The sequence below is a fragment of the Mastigoproctus giganteus genome, chromosome 2 (genome assembly GCF_048544385.1).
Source record: "Mastigoproctus giganteus isolate SK-2022 chromosome 2, ASM4854438v1, whole genome shotgun sequence".
NCBI lineage: Eukaryota > Metazoa > Arthropoda > Arachnida > Uropygi > Thelyphonidae > Mastigoproctus > Mastigoproctus giganteus.
The window spans coordinates 267726315-267746009 of NC_143576.1; the positions used below are offsets into that span (position 1 = coordinate 267726315).

Below are 19695 nucleotides of genomic sequence, written 5' to 3' on the forward strand. Positions count from 1 at the left end.
GCCCGGCTTCGCTATGACAATGACCTGACAGACCCAATTCCAATAAAAAAAGGTGTCCGGCAAGGCTGCCCATTATCTCCCATTCTTTTTAACATCTATTTGGAAATGATCTTCGACCAAACACTGGCTGACAAGAACATCGGCATAAAAGTTAACGGACACTACATCAATAACTTAAGATATGCCGATGACACAGCACTAATAGCAGATTCAGAACAAGATTTACAGACCATCTTGAACGAAGTGGACATAGAAAGCCAAGCATGGGGGCTACGAATCAACAAAAAGAAAACAAAGGTGATGAAGGTCAGCAGGACTGCAAGCAAAATCACGATCAAACTAAACAATGAAAAATTAGAGCAAATACACCGCTTCAAGTATCTCGGAGTACTCATTGATGACCAGCTGAACCATGAGGCCGAAATCAAAAGCAGAATTGAACAAGCCAGGCAGGCATTCACCAAGTGGAAAACCCTCCTCACTGACAGAAGCTTGAACATCATGCTCAAATTACGCACATTGAAATGCTACATCTGGCCAATACTGCTCTACGGTGCAGAAACCTGGGATCTAACATCAGCCACTACAAAAAAGCTCCAGGCCTTCGAAATGTGGCTCTACCGAAGAATGCTGAAAATCCCGTGGACAGCCAAGATAACCAACGTACAGGTCCTGCAGGACATACACACGGAACGGGACCTGCTCAAAACCATCATCAGCAGGAAATGTAAATACCTAGGTCACATCGCTAGGAACCAACAAAAATATCACCTACTACCACTCATCCTGGAGGGAAAGATCGAAGGCAAGAAACGCCCAGGCAAACCGAAAATGGCATGGCTAGATAATATCAACACCTGGCTTCACATGACAACAGCACAAATTCTACACGCAGCGCTAGACAGAGAACAATATCAAAACGAAGTCGCAAACGCCATTCGGCAGCATTAAAGAAGAAGAAGAAGAAATAACTAAATAATAATAATTAATAAATAAAAAAATAAATAAAAAATAAAATATAAATAAAAAGGAAATTAAACCTATCATCCTAAGCGCTTCCCTTACCCGAAAGTACTATCCAGATGACCTTTGAATTTCCCCAAACTGTCGGCCTCTACCACCCATGAAGGCAGCTTATTCCAGTAATTTATAACTCGCTGGCTAAAATAAAACTTCCTGCAGTCCAATCTAAACATTTCCCCCCCCCCCCGTTACTTGAATTTATGTCCCCTAGTTCTAGCATCATTTATAATCTTGAAAATTTTGTCCTCATTCATTTTACTGATGCCTCTCAGAGCCTTAAACACCTCAATCAAATCTCCTCTAAGGTGTCTAGTTTCCAAACTCTGCAACCCACATATTAGAAGTCTTTCTTCATAAGGACGCCCTTTTGCCGATCTCACCAGGCGAGTTACCCTTCTTTGCACCCTTTCAAGAAGCTCGATGTCTTTCTTTAGGTGCGGTCTCCATACTTGAACACAGTATTCCAAGTGTGGTCTAACATAAGCCTTATATAATGGGATTATCACAACCCTATCTCTACTTGCAAAAGTTCGATAGATCATCGATAGGACACCATGGGCCTTCCTTGCAACCTGTTTACAATGCTCAGAGAATTTCATGTCTGACCGTATCGTAACACCCAAGTCCCTTTCCTCCAGTACTGGGTTTAGTTGAACTCGACCAAGTGAATAAATTTTTTTGGGATTACTGTTTCCCAGGTGTAATACCTTACACTTTGTTGGATTAAAGCACAGCTGCCATTTTTCTGACCATTCCTGAAGTCTATCCAGGTCTCTCTAAAGAAGATCAGCTTGACAGTGATCATTAACTACTCTACCAATTTTAACATCATCTGCAAATTTAGACATCACACCCTCTATCCCTTCATCAATGTCGTTTATGAAAATTAAAAACAACAGTGGTCCTAATACTGATCCTTGGGGAACCCCACTTCTTACATCAACCCAATCTTAGGAATAGCCATTTATCACAACCCTCTGCCTCCTGCCCTGAAGCCATCCTTCTATCCATCTAAGGATTTTCCCAGTGATTCCAACCTGTTCCAGCTTATAAAGCAACTGCTCATGTGGGACTGAGTCAAAAGCTTTGCTGAAATCTAAATAAACAATGTCGAAATTACTCCCTAAATCCAGCTCGTGTGTGACCCTTTCGAAATAGCGAACCAGATTTGTTAAACATGATTTTCCCTTTACAAAACCATGCTGAGTATTTTTGAGAATTTCAATTCGATCCAAATGATCCTTGATTCCACCCTTGATTTTCCCTACTACTGAAGTCAGACTGACAGGTCGATAATTTCCAACTTCACTTTTAGAGCCACCCTTATGTATGGGAGATACATTTGCACTTTTCCAATCCAAGGGAATCTCCCCAGAGTCTAGTGATGCTCGCATAATTAGCCTCAATGATCTTGTCTAAATGATCTGCAGGATCATTTAGACAAGACTTCAGTTATAGCTCAGACACAGCATGGTTTTGTTAAGGGGAAGTCTTGCCTGACCATTTGATTGGATACTATGATGCAGTCACAAAAGAACTGGATGCAGGGAATAGCTTTGATATTATATACTTGGATCTTAGAAAGGCTTTTGATACTGTTGCACATGGAAGACTGCTACACAAATTGGAGCAGTGTGACATTGGAGGCAAATTGCTGCTATGGATAAAGGGGTGGTTGAGGGGGAGAAGACAGAGAGTGGTAATCAATGGACACTGCTCATCGTGGACTAATGTTATTAGTGGAGTCCCTCAGGGCTCAGTGTTGGGTCCATTATTGTTTTCTGTATTTATAAATGATATTGATGATGGTATATCAAGCTTAATGTCCAAGTTTGCAGATGATACAAAGGTTGGCAGGGTTGTCAAGGACACTACTGACACTATGCTGCTGCAACAAGATCTGGAAAGGTTGAGCAGATGGGCTGAGAGGTGGCAAATGAAGTTTAACATTGACAAATGTAAAGTACTACACATGGGAAACAGCAACCCCAGAGCAACATATCAACTCTGTGGTACTACACTGACAGTGGTAGAAAATGAAAGGGACTTGGGGGTGGTTGTGCAGGCAGATATGAAGTTCTCTGAGCAGTGCAGACGGGCTGCAAGAGTAGCTCATGGAGTATTGTCAATGATATACAGGAATTTTTCCAGCAGGGATAAGGAGGTGATTATTCCCTTGTATAAGGCAATGGTCAGGCCACACCTAGAGTATGGTATACAGGTGTGGAGGCCTCATTTCAAGGATGTAGAGCTGCTGGAATGAGTACAGAGAAGGGCAACAAGATTAGTGAATGGAATTACAGTGTCTGGAGACTAGGCACCAGCGAGGTGATCTGACAGAGTTGTATAAAGCCTTGAATGGTTTGAGCATGCTCAATGCTGATGGGATTCTTCCTCTAGCTCAGAATAATCACCTGAGAGGGCATAAATTCAAATTGAGAAAAGACAGATGTAGGATAGACGTGCGGAAATTTGCCTTTAGCCAGCGTGTGGTTGGATGGTGGAACAGACTTCCATCCCTTGTAGCAGAGGTTGATAGCCTAAATAAGTTTAAGGCTCAGCTGGACAGGTATTTTGAACGAACAGAGGGGTGAAGTGGAAGTGGGTTTTTTTTTTTTTTTTGGCTGATGCTGCATAAGCTTGCTTTCTTGCATCAAATGCCTTTACTAATGCTAATGCAATGGTTCAATGCACTCGCTTGCCGCCTCTCTTAAGATTATAGGGTATATTCCATCAACTCCAGGAGCCTTACTGGTCTGTAGGCTCGAAAGTTTTTTCATTAAATAATCTTGCGAAATTTCAATATCATTAATTACATATTTTTTAACTTCGCTCCCACATTTTTTTTTCCCTTTGCCACATTTAATTTCCCTCTACCACAAAAGCCTTTTCATTTGTAAATATCGATGCAAAATAACTGTTGAGTTCATCTGCAACGGCAGCTGGTGTATTTATTACTATCCCCTTTCCCTTACGCAAAGGTCCGATCTGGTTTGTCCTGCTCTTCTTGGCATTTATATATGTGAAGAATTCTTTATCCCCCCCCCTTTGCTCTGTTTGCTAGTGATTTCTCATAAACTGCCTTTGCCTGTCGAACCTTTTCTGTGGCTCTATTACACATCACCTTATAGCTGTTATAGGCTTCAGTACTTTTTATTGCTCTGTAACCTTTCCATGCCACCTTTTTCTGCTCAAGTAATGTGGGAACTTCACTATTCATCCAACTTGGAACGCTTCTCGTGGAGTATTTTTTTAATGGTATATACGCATTCAAGGCATCTGTGATTAATGTTTTAAAAGCGTACCACAGTTCAATTGTATTCATTCTCTGCGTGATATCTACCCAGTTAATAGAGGCCATGTAGTACCTGAAGGCATCGTAATTTCCTTTTCTGAAATTAAAACCCATTCTTTGCCTTTTACTTCTGCTACCTCTCTCGTCATCATCCACCGTAGAACTCCGTGATCACTTCCCGCTACTGATTCCTCTACTGTCACCCCTGTTATGTCATCTGATTCATGTGTGATGATGAGGTCTAGGATATTCTTTTCTCTAGTACTTTCCCTGACATGTTGATACAAATAACAGTCATCTAGTTGATTTAAAAATTTTGTTCCCCATGTCGAGTTTCCTTCCCATTTACTCCAATCAATTAGAGGCAAATTGAAATCACCCATAATAAGGCATTAACGCTTACTTGCCCATTCCATTTGCATGTTGAGGCTTTCGTCATAATCTTCAATCACCTGGTCTGTAGATTACTCTTACTCGCATTATACCTTTGTTTCCAACTATCTCACACCATACAGACTTTTGCATGTGAAATGTCTGAATCCGGGAAAGCTATCGTCGCACTCAGGCTGCTTCTGATTAGAAGCATTACCCCACCACCCCTTCTATCTAACCTATCCTTCCTAAATACATTATACAAGCTGTACTGAAACTCATCATTCCCAATTTCTGGGTGGCACCACGTCTCTGTAAGCCCTATTATGTCCACGTTACTTGTTTTAACCAGCAGTTCGAATTCGCTCATTTTATTGACGAAACTTCTAACGTTACTGTATAAACAATTAAGATTTACTGTTCTTGTATATTTAACAACCCTAACACAACCCTTGAAGTTTTTTAGGCTCTCTTCCCTGATATCAGCTACCCGCTCACGTGAAACGTCTTTGCCCCCAGAACATCTAGATAATATGTCCAGTTGGGGGTAACAGATAAGAACTCTTAAGGTATGTGGAAGAGTTACATTCACCAATATTATCAGATAAATGCATGTCAGTATTACCCACATCCCTCCTAACTAGCAGTTTCCCTGAACCTTTAAGGTATCCTCAATAATACTGGCAAAAACTTTTGCACCACCTTTGTTTAAGTGTATCCCGTCTCTACAAAACAGATTCCTTCTACTTACAAGTGTGGGCCATGCTGATAGAAATTTACCCCTTAAAGCCTTGCAGATTCCTTCAAGTCTTGAGTTAATCCACAGGGCTCTTAACATATAATCCCTCCTATCGTGTCTGGGGAGAATTGCAGACACATAGACATTATGGCCTAGCTCGTGACATTTCCTCAGCATGGTCCTGTATTTTTCCAACAAATCGTCAGATTGTGTACGTTTAATATCATTTGTCCCCACATGGATAATAATATTTTCTTTACCCCCTTTAAAATCTGACAATCTGTTGCTGACATCATCAATAGTTGCTCCTGTCAGACATACCCTGGTTCTGCTCCACCTATCTTTATTACAAAAAATATTCCCCATTCCCCTGACAATGGAGTCTCCTAATAAAACAATGTCCTTTTTAACCAGAGTAGTTTGCACTTGGTTTTTCTGTTTTGAGGCTCGAATCGGGTGTGCATCACTTGGTAGATTGCTGGAGTTTTGAGTCCCTGACGAGCTCCCAGATGCATTATTTTCGAGGGCAAGCACCCGTTTTTTCAGGGACTCAAATTGTTCCATCAGTGCACCAAATTGTAATTTAAGATCGGTGCACTCCTTACATCGATCACAAAGAAAAGAATCCCCAGGTGAGGTAGGATTAGTCACCAGGTCGACCTTGGAAAACATTCCACAGGTTCCACAACGGATTAAATCATGACTCACCCGTAAATCGCCATCTGCTATTTCCGTGAGTCACGATACCCTGTGACGTGTTTAAGGCAGATCTCGTAACTACCATTATAAAATTAAATAAATATCAATGAAAGTAACTTTAAAAAATTTATATCTATAATATTATTAAAATCAAACAGTTACAGGAAAACCTATAACAAAATAATCCAACAATATCTAAATAAATCAAATATTTAAAAGCACTATCCAAAAGTAAACCACTTAGCTGAGGAGCCCTGTCTAAGTGCGTCCACTCACCTCGAATGCCAACGTATCAACTTTAGCCAGCGGGTAGTTGATTGCTGGAACAGCCTTCCATCTGTAGTTGTGGAAGTTGATAGCTTATATAAATTTAAGGTTGAACTAGACAAACATTTGGAGTGACTGGATGGGTGAAATGAGAAGAGTTGGTTTTTTTTTTTTTTTTTTTTGGCTAATGCTCTATAAGCTTGCTTTCTTGCATCATATGCCTCTATAATGCTAATGGTAACATGCTCGTATTGTCAGTGTTTATGTCAAATCAAACTGACAATAACTTTGCACTGGGCATTTATGTCAACTGGAAGCCTTGCCTTAGATTTTATGTGCTTCTTAACTAAGAACTTAACCCCGCCTCCTATCCTGTCTGACCTTCTTTCTGTACACATTGAACTGCCCATATTGAAATTCTGCATATCTTATGTCTGCGTGATAAGATGTCTAAGAAACTCCACCAGTGTCTGTATTTGATGTTTTGACTGGCACTTCTGATTCATTGAATTTTTTTACTGCACTCCTAGCACTGTTGCACATGCAAGTATACCTGTTCATTCTCTTAGTTACCCTAATGCAGCTCATATATTTGCTTGTTTCATGATGATTCCCTGCAGTCCTTGAAATCCTGAGCACCTTGCTTTGTGTTTGGGGGGGGGTATGGAATGTAAACATTTCATTTCCTTTTATATTGTTGTGGTTAAAATATAGGCAGTAAAAATTTGATCCCAGTGTTCTGTTAATGTAAAGGTTAGTGAAGTTCTTAATAAAAAAGACTTCCTTAAAGGTTCTGCTTTTGTAGTTTTGCTCTGTGTAGAGCAAAATTCCTCATATGTGTCCTCAAATTTCCAGAGATTTTATGTGGTATGATAGGTTCAATGAATCACATTGCAAATCCTTCCTGTGTTTATCCAGTCTTGAAGAAAAAAAAAAGAAGCCTGCAGGATTCTCCAATGTATAAGGCTCCACAGCTGCACATTATATGGTATACTGGTCCTCTTGGACTATGGATAATGGGTGACATGGAAGCCTATGATAGATATAAGCAGGTCTGTAAGCAAGTCACAAAGGAGATTAGGCAGGCAAAGGCAGATTATGAGAAATCCTTGGCAAAGGATGCAAAGAAAAGCGGAAAAGAGTTCTTTTCCTATGTAAACTCTAGAAGGAAAGGGATGAATCAGATTGGTCCACTGGATATTGATGGATTAACAGTTGATGATCTTGCTCAGGTGGCTAACAAACTAAATAAGTATTGTATCTACATTCACCCATGAGGAGTTATTCAGGGAGGGGAATGCCAGAGGTGAGTTAAACTCTGGCAGTGAGCTGGATGATTTTGTAATAACCGAGAGGAAAGTGGAAGAGAAATTGTTGAAGATAACCACAAGAAAGGCACCTAGGGTGGATGGGATCTATCCAGTTAAAGGAGGCAGCAAAGGAAGTAAGCAAACAGTAAGCCATAATTATGAGAGCTTCTTTGGACTCAGGGGAGGTCATGGATTGGAGATGTGCAAATGTGACCCCAATTCACAAAGGAGATCAAAGGGCAACGCAAGTAATTATAGACCTGTTAGTTTAACTTCTGTTCGAGGAAAATCAATTGAGGCACTGGTTAAAGAAGCACTGCAGGATCATCTAGACAAGACTTCAGTTATAGCTCGGCCACAGCATGGTTTTGTTAAGAGAAAGTCTTGCCTGACCAATTTGATTGGATACTATGATGTGGTCACAAAGGAACTGGATGCAGGTCACAAAGGAACTGGATGCAGGTCACAAAGGAACTGATCATTTATTTGGATCTTCGAAAGGCTTTTGATACTGTTGCACATGGAAGACTGCTGCACAAATTGGAGCAGTGTGGCATTGGAGGCAAATTGCTGCAATGGATAAAGGGATGGTTGAGTTGCAGAAGACAGAGAGTGGTAATCAATGGACACTGCTAATCGTGGACTAATGTTATTAGTGGAGTCCCTCAGGGTTCAGTATTGGGTCCATTGTTATTTTCTGTATTTATAAATGACATTGATGATGGTATATCAAGCTTAATGTCCAAGTTTGCACACGAAACGAAGGTTGGTAGGGTTGTTAAGGACACTAATGACAGTATTCTGGTGCAACAGGATCTAGAAAAGTTGAGCAGATGGGCTGAGAGGTGGCAAATGAAGTTTAACATTGACAAATGTAAAGTAATACATATGGGAAGCAGCAACCCCAGAGTGACATATCAACTCTGTGGTACTACACTGACAATGGTAGAGAACGAAAAGGACCTGGGGGTAATTGTGCAGGCAGATATGAAGTTTTCTGAGCAGTGCAGATGGTCTGCAAGAGTAGCTCATAGTGTCTTGTCAATGATATACAGGAATTTTTCTAGCAGGGATAAGGAGGTGATTATCCCTTTGTATGAGGCAATGGTCAGGCCACACCTTAAACACTGTATGCTGGTCTGGAGGCCACATTTTAAGAAGGATGCAGAGCTGTTGGAACGAGTACAGAGAAGGGCAACAAGATTAGTGAATGGAACAAAGGGTTGTCTCACGAAGAAAGGCTTAAATTTTGCAAATTACAGTGTCTGGAGACTAGGCACCTGCGAGGTGATCTGATTGAGGTGTATAAAGCCTTAAATGGTTTGAGCATGCTCAATGCTGATGGAATTCTTCCTATTGCTCAGAATAATCATTTGAGAGGGCATAAATTCAAATTGAGGAAAGACAGATGCAGGATAGATGTGCGGAAGTTTGCCTTTAGCCAACGGTTGGTTGGTTGGTGGAACAGACTTCCATCTTTTGATGTGGAAGTTGATAGCCTAAATAAATTTACGGCTGAGCTGGACAGGTACTTGGAATGAACATAAGGGTGAAATGGGAGCGAGTTTTTTTTTTTTTTTTTGGCTGATGCTGCATAAGCTTGCTTTCTTGCATCATATGCCTCTACTAATGCTAATGCTAATTTCCTGGTAATTTGTGCCTTTGCTTAAGGAAAGATTGGGTGTCGAAGAAGGTGGCTACTCCTGTTCTGGCTGCTTTTGCTATCTTTTACTGAGGACATGTGGGATACATATACAGGATCACAGAAAAAGGTGTCCGTGATTTCTCTTTTAATTATCTTCGGAAATATTTGATCGATTGCTCTGATCGTAGCAGTAAACAGTGTGGCAACTCACTAAATTTTAGTTGATTCCTCAACAATGACCTTGGCTGGGCCGTGAGTGTGCACTGCCTCAGTCAGTGTCAGCAAGATGGCCACTGCCAGTTTCCTTAAACTGATTAATCCAACGTATTATAGTCTTGTCTGTTGGTGCATCTTGTCTGTAAGTACATTGGTATTGATGTTGCACTGTTATGACAGATTTAAATTCTGCGTACACCAACATGCACTGCGTTTCTGTTGCACAGGTCACCATCTTACTGACACGGTGCACACAGGAGTCATTCTGCGCACACTCATGGCACAGCAAGATCATTGTTGAGGTGCAGGTATACTTGCGTGTACACCAATGCTAGGAGTTTAGTAAATAAATTTGATGAATTTGAGGTATTGCTCAAAACATCAAAGGCAGATATTGTTGGGATATCAGAGACGTGGTGTCACACAGATATAAGGGATGCAGAACTGCAATTTGGGGAGTACAACGTCTACAGAAAGGATAGACAGGATAGGAAGGGGGGAGGGGTTATGCTATTAGTTAAGAAACACATAAAAACCAAGGAAGTGAAGCCAGTCGACATCGCTGAACAGTGCAGTGTGGAGTCAGTTTGGTGTGACATAAACATTGGGAGATCAAAATTGAGAGTAGGAGTGTGCTATAGGCCTAATGACTCTGATGAGTATAATAAGGAACTGTACAGGGAAATAGAGTGGGCCAGTAAATCAGAGTGTCTTATAATGGGAGATTTTAATTTCCCAGATATTGACTGGATTTTCGGGGCTGGTTACTCACACACTAGCAGGGCTTTTGTGGATTTATTGGATGATTGTTTTCTACATCAGCATGTTCGGGAGGCAACTAGAGGGAGTAATACTCTTGATTTGATTATCAGCAGTGATTCTTCATGCATTAAGAATCTGCAGATAAATGAACCACTAGGTGGCAGTGATCACAGTGTGCTGAAGTGGGATTTACTCAAAGAGGTAACTACCATTAGGGGTAAAGGGAAGGGTTATTGCTTCCGTAAAGACGACTACGATGGACTGAGACAGTATTTAAATTCTGTACAGTGGGACCAACTGATGATGTTACCAACAGCAAATTCAAAATGGGAAGCATTCAAAGAACTTATCTTGGAAGCTACTAGGCTTTACATACCAACTAAGAAATATTGTTCAAGGTTTAGGCCAAAATGGATGTCAGATGAACCAATGAGGCATATGGCAGAGAAGAAAAATGCATGGGATACTTACAAATTAACACATGACACAGAAGCCTATGATAGATACAAGTTGATATGCAACCAAGTTACAAAGGAGGTTAGGCAGGCGAAGGCAGATTACGAGAAATCCTTGGCAAGGGATGCAAAGAAAAACAGCAAAGAGTTCTTTACTTATGTAAACTCTAGAAGGAAGGGGATGAATCAGATTGGTCCACTTGATATTGATGGGTCAAGTGTTGATGATCCTGCTCAGGTAGCTAACAAACTAAATGAATATTTTGCATCGACATTCACACATGAGGAGTTATTCAGCGAGGGGAATGCCAGAGGTGTATTCAACTCTAGCAGTAAGCTACAGAATCTTGAAATAACTGGGAGTCAAAGGAAGCTCTCATAACTATGGCTAAGGGTTTGCTTGCTTCCTTTGACTCAGGGGAGGTACCCATGGACTGGAAATGTGCAAATGTGACCCCAATTCACAAAGGAGGATCAAAGGCTGACACAAGTAATTATAGACCTGTGAGCTTAACTTCTGTTCCTGGAAAATTAATGGAGGCATTGGTTAAAGAAGCACTGCAGGATCATTTAGACAAGACTTCAGTTATAGCTCAGACACAGCATGGTTTTGTTAAGGGGAAGTCTTGCCTGACCAACTTGATTGGATACTATGATGCAGTCACAAAAGAGCTGGATGCAGGGAATAACTTTGATATTATATACTTGGACGTTAGAAAGGCTTTTGATACTGTTGCACATGGAAGACTGCTACACAAATTGGAGCAGTGTGACATTGGAGGCAAATTGCTGCTATGGATAAAGGGGTGGTTGAGGGGGAGAAGACAGAGAGTGGTAATCAATGGACACTGCTCATCGTGGACTGATGTTATTAGTGGATTCCCTCAGGGCTCAGTGTTGGGTCCATTGTTGTTTTCTGTATTTATAAATGATATTGATGATGGTATATCAAGCTTAATGTCCAAGTTTGCAGATGATACAAAGGTTGGCAGGGTTGTCAAGGACACTACTGACACTATGCTGCTGCAACAGGATCTGGAAAGGTTGAGCAGATGGGCTGAGAGGTGGCAAATGAAGTTTAACATTGACAAATGTAAAGTACTACACATGGGAAACAGCAACCCCAGAGCAACGTATCAACTCTGTGGTACTACACTGACAGTGGTAGAGAATGAAAGGGACTTGGGGGTGATTGTGCAGGCAGATATGAAGTTCTCTGAGCAGTGCAGACGGGCTGCAAGAGTAGCTCATGGAGTATTGTCAATGATATACAGGAATTTTTCCAGAAGGGATAAGGAGGTGATTATTCCATTGTATAAGGCAATGGTCAGGCCACACCTAGAGTACTGTATACAGGTCTGGAGGCCTCATTTCAAGAAGGATGTAGAGCTGCTGGAACGAGTGCAGAGAAGGGCAACAAGATTAGTGAATGGAACAAAGGGGTGCTCTTACGAAGAAAGGCTTAAGTTTTGCAAATTACAGTGTCTGGAGACTAGGCACACCAGCGAGGTGATCTGATAGATGTGTATAAAGCCTTGAATGGTTTAAGCATTCTCAATGCTGATGGGATTCTTCCTCTAGCTCAGAAAAATCACCTGAGAGGGCATAAATTCAAATTGAGGAAAGACAGATGTAGGATAGACGTGCAGAAATTTGCCTTTAGCCAGCGGGTGGTTGGTTGGTGGAACAGACTGCCATCCCTTGTGGTGGAGGTTGATAGCCTAAATAAGTTTAAGGCTCAGCTGGACAGGTATTTTGAACGAACAGAGGGGTGAAGTGGAAGTGGGTTTTTTTTTTTTTTTTTTTTTGGCTGATGCTGCATAAGCTTGCTTTCTTGCATCAAATGCCTCTACTAATGCTAATGCTAAAAATGAAACTTAATATGTTACCACACTGTTTGCTGCTATGATCTCAGCAATCAATCAAATATTTCCGAAGATAATTAAAAGAGAAATCACGGACAACTTTCTCTATATTGGGGAGATCTTTAATTTTTATTCTGGATTTACTGACTTCATTTTTGGTCTGGTTTATTACTTTGCTTATCACATGTAGCAGGTAACCATTATTGAGAGCTATTCGGACTATGGTTGAGAGTTCTTTCTGCCGAAGTTGGGGGCTCAGAGAACATATGATTTCATGCTTCCTATTTTCATGCAGTGGGGTGGGGCGGAATTCTACTGGATAATGGGACCTCTATCAGTAGGTTTTCTGTATACCAAATTTTCTATACTGTTGGGTCTTTGTGGAGAAGAACATCCAGGAAAGGCAGGGAGCTCTTTTCTTCTATTCCCATTAAAAATTTTATGGATTGATGAAAGCTATGCAGGTCTTGCAGGCTGCCATTCCAGATGCACAATATGTTGTTGGCATTAATGCACCCAGAATTTAGGTTTTAACCTTTGATCATGTAAGAAGTAGGTTTCCAGCCAAGAGCGGTGAGAGTGAATAGTACATGCTGAGTTTTCGCTGGATTTTTGTGAGAAGAAATTTCTATCAAAGGAGAAGTAGGTAGGTCCTACCGAGAGGTTGACAAGTTCCAGTATCAATTCTACTGGGAGGTGTCTGGATTGCCTAATCACAAGGTCAAGTGATTCTTTGAGCTGTAGTTTGGCTTCTAGAAGAATAGTGGTGAACATGGAGTCGATGTCAAATGAAACTAAGTTATCAGGTTCAATGTTTACCGTCTTAAGTTGAACACTAGGTATTGGTTCTTCTTAATAGTAGTGGGATTCTTCTGAGTTGCTGTGTGAGCCATCTTGAAATTTTACTGTTCAGGGTTCTAGCTTCCACGGATGATATGATGCAAGAAAGCAAGCTTATACAGCACCAGCCAAAAAAAAAAAAAAAAAAACCCCCCGTTTCCATTTCACATATCCATTCACTATAAAAGTTTGGACAGTTCTTCCTTGAATTTAAGCTATGAGCTTCCACGACAGATGGAAATTTTTTTCCAGCAATCAACCACCCACTGGCTAAACCACCCACTTTTAAGTACATTAAGTATTTAATAAAAAGGCCACTCAGTGTATCATTGTTTATTTATTATTTAACACATTGTCAAGTGCCAGAATTGTGCACTATTTAATTTCAATGCCCATTTAATTTCAATGTTCCTGGTTGTGGTTTACCACAACCAGGAACAGGTACTATAGCTAATTATGGTTTAGGTACACTGAATGGTGCTCTTGAAAACAAGTCATTCAATATCATATAATTGGCAGATTATTATTATTCCTCAATTTGAATTTATGCTCACTCATATGTGTAGTCTGAGCAAGAGGAAGAATACCATCAGCACTGAGCTTGCTCAATCCATTAAAATGCTTAAAACCTCGATCAGATCATCTTGTAGGTGCTGGTTTTAGCTAGCTGCTTTGATCTAGATCAATGTTTATTTTTTTATTAACTGAAAGCACTAAAATGTTTTCAGTATTGTAATGCTTTCAGTTATATAAGAAATTACAATGATCAATCAAATTATAATAGTAGTTTACTAGAGAATAATGTAGTTGCTTAAGTATTTCATTCTAGTCTCAAGATGCTGCAATTTTCAGAATTGAACCCTATACCATCCTTTCATTTGCTTTACCAATCTTGTTGCCTTCTCTGCACCTGTTCTAGCAGATCTACATCATTCCTAAAATAAGGCCTCCAGATCTGTATGCAGTACTTAAGATGCAGCCTAACCATTGCCTTATACAACAGGATAATTACTTACTTGCTTTTGCTAGCAAAGTTCCTATATTTCACAGACAAAATTCCATGAGATGTGTTGACAGCCTGTCTGCATTACTCAGAGAATTTCATATCTGACTGCAACAATTACCCAGATCTTCATTTTCCACTGCTCTAAGTGTAGTACCACACAGTTGTATGTTAATCTGGGATTAAAGCTTACCCATATGCAGTATCTTGCATTTATCAATGTTTATTCAGCTGTCACTTCTCATTCCATCAGCCTAATTTGTTTAGATCTTGTTGCAGCAAAATCAACTGCATATAAAATATTTTTAATTCTAATTTTCTTCTTTAGAGCACTAGTGCAGTACTTTACGTGACTCAAGGTACACATAGCTAGTTGCTTTGATCTAAGAAAATAATACAATATGTATTATTTTCTTAGATGAAAACATTCATGCTTATGTTATAGGCAATTACAATGTTCAATCAAATTATAATAGTTGTTTGTTAGAGAATAATGTACTTGTCTAGTATTTCATTCTCTGTATTAATGATTGTTTACTTTACTCTCTATAGTAACTATTTTATTCATTTCCTTTATTCTGTTATAATATTGCATATATATATATATTTATTTAAAAAAAAATATATTTTTATTTTGCAATTTCTTACCTGTCCTGGTGCTACAGCTCGTAGTGGTTCGTATAGTACAACAAGAGAATGTTTTGGTTTTGGAAATATTGTGCATTTTACAAGTGGATATTGATGCTGAAATCGAAAATAACATTCCAACTTCTGATTCTGTTCAATCTCATGTGGTGTCTTATTGATCCAGTAAAGTGAGCCAATTAACATACTTTGGGTGAATAGTGATGGATGGTCATTTCCAGGTGCCTAGAAAAAAAGGATTAAAATTAAGTATTATTAATGTCGACAATCTGATATGGAATACCAAACACATGAGTAATGTTAAATTATGACATAATAGCAGTACATAAAAATTGGTTATTACACAGATATCTAACACTATGAGACTGCAATAAGGGTATTTATCATTTTGTCATTTGAATGAGCCTCCATCCTAATTGCTGCCTGGGTTTCCACCCATATGCAACTAGTTCTCGGCTGGGACTTGCATCTGAGACCTTTATTAGCATTAGTAGGGGCATATGATGCAAGAAAGCAAGCTTATGCGGATTCAGCCAAAGAAAAAAAAAAACAAATTCCATTTCCTCACCCCTCCATTTGTTCGAAATACCTGTACAGCGCTGAGCCTAAAATTTATTTAGGCTATCAACTTCCACACCAAGGAATGGAAGTCTGTTCCACCAACCAACTACCCGCTGGCTAAAGGCAAATTTCCACACATTATCCTACATCTGTCTTTCCTCAATCTGAATTTATGCCCTCTCAGGTGATTATTCTGAGCAAGAGGAAGAATCCCATCGGCATTGAGCATGCTGAAACCATTCAAGGCTTTATACACCTCTATCAGATCACCTCGCCGCTGCATAGTCTCCAGACACTGTAATTTGCAAAACTTCAGCCTTTCTTAGTAAGAGCAACCCTTTGTTCCATTCATTAATCTTGTTGCCTTTCTCTGTACTCGTTCCAGCAGCTCTACATCCTTCTTGAAATGAGGCCTCCAGACCTGTATAGTGTTTAAGGTGTGGCCTGACCATTGCCTTATACCATGGAATAATCACCTCCTTATCTCTGCTAGAAAAATTCCTGTATATCATTGAGAAGACACCATGAGCTACACTTGCAGCCCATCTGCACTGTGCAGAGAACTTCATATCTGCCTGTACAATTACCCCCAGGTCCTTTTCATTCTTAACCACTGTCAGTGTTGCACCACAGAATTGATACATTGCTGTAGGGTTGCTGTTTCCCATATGACACTGCAATAAAGTGTGGTTGGTTTACATAAAATGTAAACAAAAAATTTAGGTTTACATTTGTCAATGTTAAACTTCATTTGCCACCTCTCAGCCCATCTGCTCAACCTTGCCAGATCCTGTTGCAGCAGCATAGCATCAGTAGTGTCGTTAACAAATCTGCCAACATTTGTATTGTCTGCAAACTTGGACATTAAGCTTGATATGCCATCATCAATATCATTTATAAATACAGAAAACAATAATGGACCCAACACTGAACCCAGAGGGACGCCACTAATAACATTAGTCCACGATGAGCAGTGTCCATTGATTACCACTCTCTGTCTTCTCCCCTCAACCACCCCTTTATCCATAGCAGCAATTTGCCTCCAATGCCACACTGCTCCAATTTGTGCAGCAGTCTACCATGTGCAACAGTACGAAAAGCCTTTCTAAAATCCAAATATAAAATATCAAAGTTATTCCCTGCATCCAGTTCTTTTGTGACTGCATCATAGTATCCAATCAAATTGGTCAGGCAAGACTTTCCCTTAACAAGACCATGCTGTGTCCGGGCTATAACTGAAGTCTTGCCTAGATGATCCTGCAGTGCTTCTTTAACCAGTGCCTCCATTAATTTTCCTGGAACAGAAGTTAAACTCACAGGTCAATAATTACTTGTGTCAGCCTTTTATCCTCCTTTGCGAATTTGGGTCACATTTGCACATCTTCAGTCTATGGGTACCTCCCCCAAGTACAAAGAAGCTCTCATAATTATGGCTAATTGATTGCTTACTTCCTTTGCTGCCTCCTTTAATATAACTGGATAGATCCCATCCACCCCGGGTGCCTTTCTTGTGTTTATCCTCAACATCTCAGTTATTACATAATCATCTAGCTCGCTCCAGAGTTTACTTCACCTCTGGCATTCCCCTTCCTGGATAACTCTTTGTGTGTGAATGTAGATGCAAAATACTCGTTTAGTTTGTTAGCCACCTGAGCAGGATCCTCAACTGTTGAACCATCAATATCCAGTGGACCAATCTGATTCATTCCTTTCCTTCTGGAGTTTACATAGGTAAAGAACTCTTTTCCGTTTTTCTTTGCATCCTTCACCAAGGATTTCTCATAATCTGCCTTTGCCTGCCTAATCTCCTTTGTGACTTGGTTACAGAATAGCTTATATCTATCATAAGTTTCCATGTCACCCATTAATTTATATGTATCCCATGCATTTTTCTTTTCTGCTATATGTCTCATTAGTTCATCTGACATCCATTTAGGCCTAAACCTTGAATAATATTTCTTAGTTGGTATGTAAAGCCTAGTAGCTTCCAAGATAAGTTCTTTGAATGCTTTCCATTTTGAATTTGCTGTTGGTAACATCATCAGTTGGTTCCACTGTATAGAATTTAAATACTGTCTCAGACCATCGTAGTCGCCTTTACGAAAGCAAAAACCCTTCCCTTTACTCATGATGGTAGTTACCTCTTTGAGTAAATCCCACTTCAGCACACTGTGATCACTGCCACCTAGTGGTTCCTTTATCTGCAGATTCTTAATGCATGAAGAATCACTACTGATAATCAGATAAAGAGTGTTACTCGCTCTAGTTGCCTCCCGAACATGCTGATGTAGAAAACAATCATCCAATAAATCCACAAAAGCCTTGCTAGAGTGACTAACCCACAAATTCCAGTCAATATCTGGCAAATTAAAATCCCCCATTATAAGACTCTAATTTACTGGCCCACTCTATTTTCCTGTACAGTTTCTTATTATACTCATCAGTGTCATTAGGCCTATAGCACACTCCTACTCTCAATTTTGATCTCCCAATGCTTATGTCACACCAAACTGACCCAACACTGTACTGTCCAGTGATGTTGACTGGCTTCACTTCCTTGGATTTTATGTGTTTCTTAACTAATAGCATAGCCCCTCCTCCCTTCCTATTCTGTGTATCCATTCTGTAGATGTTGTACTCCCCAAATTCCAGTTCTGCATTCCTTATATCTGTGTGACAGCACGTCTCTGATATCCCAACAGTATCCACATTTGATGCTTTGAGCAATACCTCAAATTCATCAAATTTATTTACCAAACTCCTAGCATTGGTGTACACGCAAGTATACATGCACCTTTTCCTCTTCTTAGCTACCCTAACACAACCCATGTGTGTTTACTTGTACCGCAATGACTCCCAGCAGTCTCTGAAATACCCTGCATCTTGTTTTCCAGGTTTCTGCTTATTCCAATAGAAGCAGTGCAAGAATCACTTTCACCTCTACCAGTGGCTACTGTTAGTATTAGTATTAGTATTAGTAACGGCCGCATGGTGCAAGAAAGCCTATGGGTTATGCTGCACCAGCCAAAAAAAAAAAAAAATCCGAACAAAACAATGATAAGAACAAAAAATAAATAAATAAATAAATAACTAAATAATAATAATTAATAAATTAAAAAAAAAATAAAATAAAATAAAATAAAATAAAAAATAAATAAAAAGGAAATTAAACCTATCATCCTATGTGCTTCCCTTACCCGAAAGTACTATCCAGATGCCCTTTGAATTTCCCCAAACTGTCGGCCTCTACCACCCATGAAGGCAACTTATTCCAGTAATTTATAACTCGCTGGCTAAAATAGAACTTCCTGCAATCCAATCTAAACATTTCCCCCCGTAACTTGAATTTATGTCCCCTAGTTCTAGCATCATTTATAATCTTGAAAATTTTGTCCTCATTCATTTTACTGATGCCTCTCAGAGCCTTAAACACCTCAATCAAATCTCCTCTAAGTTGTCTAGTTTCCAAACTCTGCAACCCACATATTCGAAGTCTTTCTTCATAAGGACGCCCTTTTGCCGATCTCACCAGGCGAGTTACCCTTCTTTGCACCCTTTCAAGAAGCTCAATGTCTTTCTTCAGGTGCGGTCTCCATACTTGAACACAGTATTCCAAGTGTGGTCTAACATAAGCCTTATATAATGGGATTATCACGTCCCTATCTCTACTTGCAAAAGTTCGATAGATCATCGATAGGACACCATGGGCCTTCCTTGCAACCTGTTTACAATGCTCAGAGAATTTCATATCTGACCGTATCGTAACACCCAAGTCCCTTTCCTCCAGTACTGGCTTTAGTTGAACTCCACCAAGTGAATAAGTTTTTTTGGGATTACTGTTTCCCAGGTGTAATACCTTACACTTTGTTGGATTAAAGCACAGCTGCCATTTTTCTGACCATTCCTGAAGTCTATCTAGGTCTCTCTGAAGAAGCTCAGCTTGACAGTGATCATTAACTACTCTCCCAATTTTAACATCATCTGCAAATTTAGACATC

At 39.9% G+C, this 19695-nt stretch overlaps 1 protein-coding gene across 1 annotated transcript in view; it reads right to left on the minus strand.

Annotated features, from left to right (window-relative positions):
- The window catches only part of LOC150090459 (mitochondrial tRNA-specific 2-thiouridylase 1), a 190487-nt gene that overhangs the window by 11999 nt on the left and 158793 nt on the right, over positions 1-19695 (minus strand). The window contains exon 8 of the mRNA XM_090390324.1: positions 15140-15361. Within this exon, the coding sequence (XP_090246450.1) occupies positions 15140-15361 (222 nt within the window). The remainder of the gene's footprint in view (positions 1-15139; positions 15362-19695) is intronic.